Genomic DNA, 8,407 nt, shown 5'->3' on the forward strand with positions numbered 1-8,407 from the left:
AGTTGTGGGTTCAATTCCCACTGGGGTCACATACCAAAATGTGTGGACTGTTGTCACTTTGGATAAAAGTGTCTTCTACGTAAATGGCATGTATTACGGTATTACAGTACTGTGTTAGCCAATGCAATTTTAGTAAAGCAGTGTGAACCCCCCTTAGTGTGAAGTAAAATCATAATAGTCATTATCATAGTAGTACATTCTAGAATATATCATACTTTTTATGTTTCTACTTTACAGCCATACATTTTCATGATGTAGTTCTCAAAATCTGTAGTAGACAAACCAGTTTACATGTAAAATGTAAAGAATACAATAAAAAGTAATGTGAACATTGCATTGTGAAAGGCAATTACTTTATATGAACATGTATTGCAATGTGAAACTTATTTTATAGATGAAACACTGATTAAGTTTGGTGAAAAAGTAACTGTATGATTTTGTGTGTTGTACTTAGTCAATTGAAAATATGCTTAGAGTTTTGAAACAACTGACTTTTTGACGATCTGTTTTGAGTTTTGTACTAAGAGTTATGAAAATGTACCACATACTTGTGAAAATTCCACCAAAGCGATAAAAAAAAACAGTATTACAGTAACATTGACCCCTGGCCTGTGAGTGCCAAGCATTTGTTTATAGGCCCAGTGCAGTCAAAAACGTGATTTTCCTGAGTGTTTAATATATACTTCCACACTATGAGGTTGGAACAATACTGTGAAATTGTGAAAATTATGATAATGACCTTTTAGTGTAAGAGCTGTTTGAAAAGACACCCTGAAATCTCAGCCTGTTTTGGTGGGATGGAGTTTTGGCATGCCTGGTGACATCACCAGGCGGTAAATTAGTTGATAGACCAAAAAGAAAGAGAGTTCCAAACCTGTCTGCCAATGACAGCTAGTTTTCAGTTTTCCTCTCCTCACTCCCAGACAGCCCTAGCAAAATTCTTGCTTGAGACATTGCTCTTTGCTAAGAAGCTGTTTTTGTTAATTTTTTACCATTTTAATTGAAAACAATCACAGCAAGTTACTTATTTGTAACCCAGAAATGCGTTGATATTGAAATAATAACGGCTGCATTGGGCCTTTAAGCACACAACAACAGCACAAGTCACATGTCTGGTGGGGAAGCAGCTGCCTGACAGTAGGTGTGATAGGGACCAGCATGGGGACTCAAAGTTCCTCTGTTTGTGAATTAATTGTGACGTCACTATTCTAATGAGGCCTTCGGTGTAGAAGTTCCCTAAGGGTGAGCGATGATAAGGTGATCCTGCCAGGCTGATCATTCTGCCCCCTGGCAGCCCCCTCCACAGTGCCAGGGCGCTCTCTCTCTCTGTTACATAACTATACAGTCAGCCTCAGCTGCTGGGAAGTGACACTTAAATGAGCTGTCAGAAAGAGAGAGCGAGAGAGAGAGAGAGAGAGAGAGAGAGACTGCACTTTAAAACTAAGATCAGACAGAGGGAGGGATAATGATTGTGTTCAGGTTCGTCATGCACGAAGTACGCGATGGGGTGGTTGGAGAATGCTGCATTTTTCAAACACCTGAAACAGCTTTTAAATATGTATATTTTTCTTCATAGGTTATCTAAGCTTACCTCTTTACCTGTTCAATTGTCATTTAAATTAACAATGGACATTGATTCTTTAATAAGTGTTATGCCTTAGGAGTTTAGTACAACTGATACACTGGTATATAGTGCCATAAGCCAATAATTAAATCAATTTAAGTCAATTGTGTATCTATTTATTGTCATTAGATTTTTTAAAAGAACAATCTAAATGTCTGGCAATCTTTGCATGTATAGCTCTGTCTATGAATTTCACAGTGGAAAATGTCTATGAATTCATAAACACAGTGAATTCAAATTCACTGTGTTTATGAATTCAAAAGCTCTGTCTATGAATTTCCAACTTCATAAAATTGCTAGGTGGCTACGGATGTAGGATCTTAATTTGAACCAGTTTGCTACAGCAGGAATATATTCCTGAGCAACAGGAAATGTGAATTATTATGTGGATTATAATTAATGACCATTTTAGTAGGGGTTGATTCGTTTTTTGTCAGGGCAAATCAAGTCTGAAATTTCAAAGTGGAAATTACAAACTTTAGAAGCCTTTTTAAAACTGAAACACACTACAAATGTGCATTTCCTGCTGTGCAGGAACATTCTCAGCAACAAGAGTCATCAAATTAAGATCCTACATCTGTAGTATTACAGAGAACCAACAAAACATTTTTGTTTTATTTATTCATCAAGAAGGAATCAATAGACTACATAGCTTGATCAAATTCATTTACAAACATACCTCCTGCCAATCACTGGCAGCTAAAATCAAATCAAACGCTGTGTGTGTCACTCTACACTCTCTCTTCCACTGACGGTTCTGCAACCATTAGCTTCGAGAGTATCCAGCATCTTGTCCAGGCATCTCTTTGCTCTGTGCACTTTGGAAGGAACCACTTACTATGGAGAATAGAGGGGGGGTACTCTTTGCCTGGTCCAGTCAGTGTGTCCCCTCCGCAAAATACCTCTGACAGATATTTTTTGATGAATAATTATGATTAAAATGAAGTTGAGTAATTAATTTAACATCTGAAAATTGTAAAAACAGGACAAATCTGAGGGAGCGCGTGCCTTTGTTCCCCCTATGGACATGATGCCACTGTCTGTCTGTCTGTCTGTCTGTCTGTCTGTCTGTCTGTCTGTCTGTCTGTCTGTCTGTGTTCTTAGAAACAGACTGCTGCCGTGTTGAGAGATGTACCCTCACCAGTGTCAGTCTCACGTAACATTACAGACAGCTGACCATCAAAACAACAACATCCTCGTCCACACACCCCCTGTGGCCCCAGAGGGACAAGCAGGCCCAGGACAGGCCAGATTGGGTCAGAGGCTATCTCTGTGGGGCGTGGCTCACAGCAGGCATTGGTAAGCCACAGTGTCGGAGCTGTAACCACACCATGCCGACATGTGACTGGGAGTTTAGAGCTCCCTGTGGACACATTAACCCTGCCCCCCCCCCCCCCCCCCCCCCCCCCCCCCCACCACACACACACACACACACACACACACACAACTTCCTCTGCAGTATCAGGTTGCCACTTTATTTTCCATATCAACTACAATAGAACACTCGACACATACTGCATCCCCTTCAACTCACCAAAACATCCCAAATCCTCTCACAGTCTTGACATGTACTTAAAGTGACCATTAGATACACACATACTGCAACCTCCACTGTTCATACAGACACACACACTCATTCAAAGTTGAGTCATTTTGTTACTAAACTAATCTCTGTAAACTTCATGAACAAAAATACAGTAGTACCTCTTAATAAGCATGGTCCGTAAGGAAACTGACAACTAAAAAAGTATTTAATTAGTTTAATACATATTTATTCCAAGGTAATCTAATGGTTTTCGAAAGACTATCTTGTGACTAGATAAAACAAGTGCTGATAATCATGAGACAAAGTGCTGATGTGGAGCAGGACGGCTGTGCCCTACGGGTTTCAGTGCTGTGTTTACTGTGTCCACTGTGTTCCCTGGCGGAGACCAATAATGAACAGACCCAGGGAGTTGGGTAACTAACACTGTCTGGTGGATAAAAAATGACAGGGTGATAACATCCAAAACTCTCCCTAATATAACTGAGTCCCAGCTAAGTCTGCCTAAACAGAAAAAGAAGGAAAACAGAATCATATTGGATCGTGGTTCTGATGACGAGGAAAGGAAAGCTGTATATTTTTGGTCAAACCTAGGGCTCAATTCAATCCGTATTGCGGAAGTTCAGCGTTACAGCGTGATTGAAATGTAAAGGCACTGTTCCTGTGTTAGCGGAGACTGCATTCACGGTAAACGCTGCATATGTCGGTTCAATCAGAAATTACCTTTACATTTCTTTCGTGCAATCTGTAACACTTCAGCAACACAGATTGAATAGAGCCCCTAGTGTTAGTGCAAATTGGGAGAGTATTTTCAACAGAGTATATTCAGAATCAGACATCCTGGTACTGTATACTCCCAACTCTGCAACATAAACAACTAACTACTGCCCCCTGTCTACCGTCGAAGGTCATTGCAGCACCTGTTCTGTCTAGAAGTTGTCCTCTTCTCTTCCGCTCCCATCTCCCTCATCCAGCCTCTCATCCTCATCATCGCTCCCTCCTCCGTTCATGGTGCGGTTCACTCTGGCCAGTAGCAACGGCAGGTTGACGGCTAACGGGTTGTCCTCATCTTCATCATCAGTATCACGCTTGGGGTAGAAGCGTCTAGCCTTCGCCAAGAAGTCATCAGCAGCATCCAGGTATATGAGACGATCCTATACGAAAAGGAGAGAGAAGGGGAAGAGGGAGGAAGATGAGAGAGGAGGGAAAGAGAGAGGAAGATGGAGAGAGGAGGGAAAGTGAGAGGAAGATGGAGTGGGTGAAAAACCAAGAGTGAAGGAAGAGGAGAAAAGACCCGAAGAGGAAGAAAGAGAGTCATCATCATCATCATCAAACAGGAAGTGATTTGGAGAAGGAAGTGAAGGGGAAGACGTTATAACCATAATACACAGTTTCTCTCCTCTGTTAGTTTCTGTTCTCACCAGGATGAAGAGGTATCTCTCAGGTGGGGCCTCCCGGGTGTTGAAGATAGATGTCTCAGAGTGGAGCGTGTGCAGTAGTGTGCGTGACGCCGAGGCATTCCTCATACGGTCATATGACGCACTGGCAGACACCGTCAGCAGAGACTCCGCCTCCGCCATGAACCCTGAGCCAATGAAAGTTCACGGTTACAGAGACAAGATTTTATTCATTTTCCCTTTCTCTCATCCTACACTTCCATTGTTCTCTATCACCCTCATGTTACCCTTCCATTGTTCTCTATCACCCTCATGTTACCCTTCCATTGTTCTCTATCACCCTTATGTTACCCTTCCATTGTTCTCTATCACCCTCATGTTACCCTTCCAGTGTTCTCTATCACCCTCATGTTACCCTTCCATTTGTTCTCTATCACCCTCATGTTACCCTTCCATTGTTCTCTATCACCCTCATGTTACCCTTCCATTGTTCTCTATCACCCTCATGTTACCCTTCCATGGTTCTCTATCACCCTCATGTTACCCTTCCATTGTTCTCTATCACCCTCATGTTACCCTTCCATTTGTTCACTATCACCCTCATCTTAACCTTCCATTTATTCTCTATCACCCTCATTTTTCCCGTCCATTTGTTCTCCATCACCCTCATTTTAACCTTCCATTTATTCTCTATCACCCTTATGTTACACTTCCATTTGTTCACTATCACCCTCATTTTACCCTTCCATTCCTACTCTCTCACCTAAATTCTCCAGGATCATCTTCCACTTGTCCCTGACCTCCCGACGCAGATCTCTCATCCCCTCAATGTCCACACTCAGACGCCGGTGCGCCTACAGAGGGAAAGGGTGCAGGGTTACACACAAAACATATTAACCTAGTACACAACTATCACCACAAACACAGGTCAATCAACTAGAGTAAGCCTGATGTGAGATAACACCACATTCACCCAACAAACAGGTGACAACAATGGAGGACAGGCATGGTACCCAGTTGGATAATGTAGGCCTACATTATACTAAAGGGCATTCAATGCACCATCTACTGGCTGATGGAGGTAGAGTGCTGTATGCTGCCCTGCAAAACCTATTAGACAGAGCAGACAATCTAGCATGACTTCACGCTGCCTCTCTTTTCCCCAGATTTCTCCACCTTTTTGTCCACCTCTCACTGGACACAGACGTCAATTGAACGTTGATTGAACCAGTGTGTGCCCAGTGGGTTGTTTCTCCCACTTAGGGACCCAAACTCTCTGTTGTCATGCAGTAAGTGTTCCCTGTCCCCCTCCCTGGGTCCCTCCTCTGGTACCAGCGAGCCCCTGCGGGTCTGGTTCCTGTTCTGGATAAGGTTGTACAGGATCCGGTCATCGTCTCTCTCTGAGTGGCTCGGGTCGCCTGGCTCACTCCATAGGTTCTGTTCCTGGTCCCTCCGCTTCTTTGCCTCGCGGTCAAAGTACTCCAAAGTGTCAGGACTGAAACCAATAGACAAAAAAACTAATAGACACACTCAGAGATACACACACACACACACACACACACACACACACACAAACACACATACGCGAGCGTGGTCTATCAGGTGAAAATCGGGATGATTGTGAAGCTGTTATCAATTCAATAGATACAGAGAGGGTCTTTGTTGGTTCCACACCTCTAGATTACACTAGTGTGACTAAATCTGAGGGTTATGGTTGGAGAGCATGACATAACTCTCAAATCTATGAATTGGTGTGGAGAAACGTGAGGGTGAGAAGTCAGATGAATTGTGACATTGTTTGTTTTATAAGCATTATATTATGTACCTCGATAAGTGTGTGCAAGTCACAGGAGGTTGGTGGCACCTTAATTGGGGAGGACGGGCTCGTGGTAATAACTGGAATGGAATAAGTGGTATGGTATCAAATACATCAAACACATGGCTCTGTTCCAGCCATTATTATGAGCCATCCTCCCCTCAGCAGCCTCCTGTGGTGTATGTGTGTTGGGGTGTCATGGTGATACGTGTGTATGTCAGTGTCTCATGGGTTGTCATGGTGATAAGTGTGTATGTCAGGGTTTTGGGTGTCATGGGTTGTACGGGTGATAAGTGTGTATGTCAGTGTGTCGGGGTGTCATGGGTTGTACGGGTGATTAGTGTGTATGTCAGTTTGTCGGGGTGTCATGGGTTGTACGGGTGATTAGTGTGTATGTCAGTGTGTTGGGGTGTCATGGGTTGTACAGGTGATTAGTGTGTATGTCAGGGTTTTGGGTGTCATGGGTTGTACGGGTGATAAGTGTGCATACCTGATTAAAGGCTCCTTCTCCTCCTCACTTTCAGCATTGCTACAGCAGCAGCAGCAACAGAACCGAGCACAGAACCTCTTGAAGGCAGCTCCCATCTCTGATAGAGAGAGAGAGAGAGCCAGAGCGAGAGAGTGAGAGGGAAGTAGAGGTAAGACAAGATAGTGTGAGAGCAGAAAGAGGTCTAGTGTCCGGATATGTTCAAACTCTTCAAACAAGAGAGGATATACGGTACCCTTTCTCAAGTCCTATCCAGGTACAGGACAGGTTAGAAGGAAAAAATGGCTGCTCCACCGGTGAACTTAGTCCAACACACTATCTCCACCTCTTTCTGTCTCCCAGTTCCCTGCTGTGGCTGCTGAGGATAGGTGACACAGTGGTGTAGAATGAGGGCTCGGACCTGGAACCTTAGTCACACCCTCTGAGTTTGATTCCAAAACAATATCCACAGTTTGTCAAGCACTCACAGAGCCGTTGAACACCCACGATTTTCACTCTGTTGATACCCTGCCTCCACACTGACAAAATGAGTGTTTGAAGAAAAACATCCCGTTCAGACAGAAACCATTCTAAAGAGAGTTGAGTCAACAGGTCATTTCCAACAATTAGTTTCCAAATACAAAAGTTACAGATCTATGGGTTCCAATCTCCATCCGATATCCACTCTGAATATACTGGTGTGGGATCCTCTTCTCTTTCCAGGTCCCGATGTCTGAAGTCCAGAAGAGGTAGCTAGTTAGGGTCTCCAAATCCTGGCTCAGAGACTTTCCTCCAGGATCAGAGAAGAGAAGCTGGAAGAGAGGATAACCCAGGGAATGTCTCACCACAAAGAGAGCACTGAGTCGTTTCTCCCCTCTTACTCATCACCACAGATCCACATGCACACACAAGACCCAACTCAGTCACAGCACAGTCATGTGAGCTGAACGATCCTCTGCCCCCCAGCAGCAATAGCAAGGCCCTAGCTACTGTACCCCCACTTTGCTACCCACATCCTGCTACCCCAATCCCTATCTCTGTAATCCATCCAATCATACATTTAAAACCACACACTCTCCAGATAAAAGAAGCATAGGCTACATATTGCATTGAGGACTTTCTTTAAACAAAACAAGCTTTTGATTAGGGAATGTACTTCTTCACAGTAAAATATGTGTTGTTAGATGCCATCGCCCCTAGGCCAATAAACTGGCTGTATTCTACACGTAGTTGAAATGGTAAAATGGTAAAATAGCAAATATATCAGAGAACCGTTTCATCAGTAAACAAGATAATCAGTGCTCCTATTATAAAAAATACTTTAGATTATATCCATGCAGAATGGACCTCCTTTTATTCTAGACTAAAGGTATGCTTGGTTCACAAAATGATCTCTACCCAATCTCTGTATCTTGTTCTCTACCACACTCATCCAAAAGGCGAAAAAGGACAATATAGTAGATTAAAGTGTAAACGTTAATGGAGAGCTCCCACGAGAGGGTGACTTGCACGCGAGGCCAACTTTAGTCAGTGTTATAATCATGACATAAACACCTCAGCC

At 43.3% G+C, this 8,407-nt stretch overlaps 1 protein-coding gene across 1 annotated transcript; it reads right to left on the reverse strand.

Annotated features, from left to right (window-relative positions):
* Positions 1–3,079: 3,079 nt before the first annotated feature.
* On the reverse strand, positions 3,080–7,544 carry LOC311145776 (melanoregulin-like). Its single transcript, XM_084182087.1, has 6 exons — positions 7,103–7,544; positions 6,871–6,967; positions 5,897–6,059; positions 5,328–5,418; positions 4,589–4,752; positions 3,080–4,321 (listed from the first exon to the last, which is right to left on the reverse strand). Exons 2-6 carry the CDS (start codon positions 6,963–6,965, stop codon positions 4,097–4,099), a joined length of 738 nt encoding a protein of 245 aa, XP_084038213.1. The 5' UTR covers positions 6,966–6,967; positions 7,103–7,544; the 3' UTR covers positions 3,080–4,096.
* Between the last annotated feature and the right edge of the window lie 863 nt (positions 7,545–8,407).

This window comes from Coregonus lavaretus, assembly GCF_964263955.1.
Source record: "Coregonus lavaretus genome assembly, chromosome: 2".
Taxonomy (NCBI): domain Eukaryota; kingdom Metazoa; phylum Chordata; class Actinopteri; order Salmoniformes; family Salmonidae; genus Coregonus; species Coregonus lavaretus.

Excerpts from the sequence above, each read along its gene's own strand:
- LOC311145776 (XM_084182087.1), bottom strand. The coding sequence starts at position 6,965 with ATGGGAGCTGCCTTCAAGAGGTTCTGTGCTCGGTTCTGTTGCTGCTGC. Across the intron at positions 5,419-5,896 it reads AGACCCGCAGGGGCTCGCTG|GCGCACCGGCGTCTGAGTGT; the intron begins GTACCAGAGGAG and ends TTCCCTCTGTAG. Across the intron at positions 4,753-5,327 it reads GATGATCCTGGAGAATTTAG|GGTTCATGGCGGAGGCGGAG; the intron begins GTGAGAGAGTAG and ends TCATTGGCTCAG.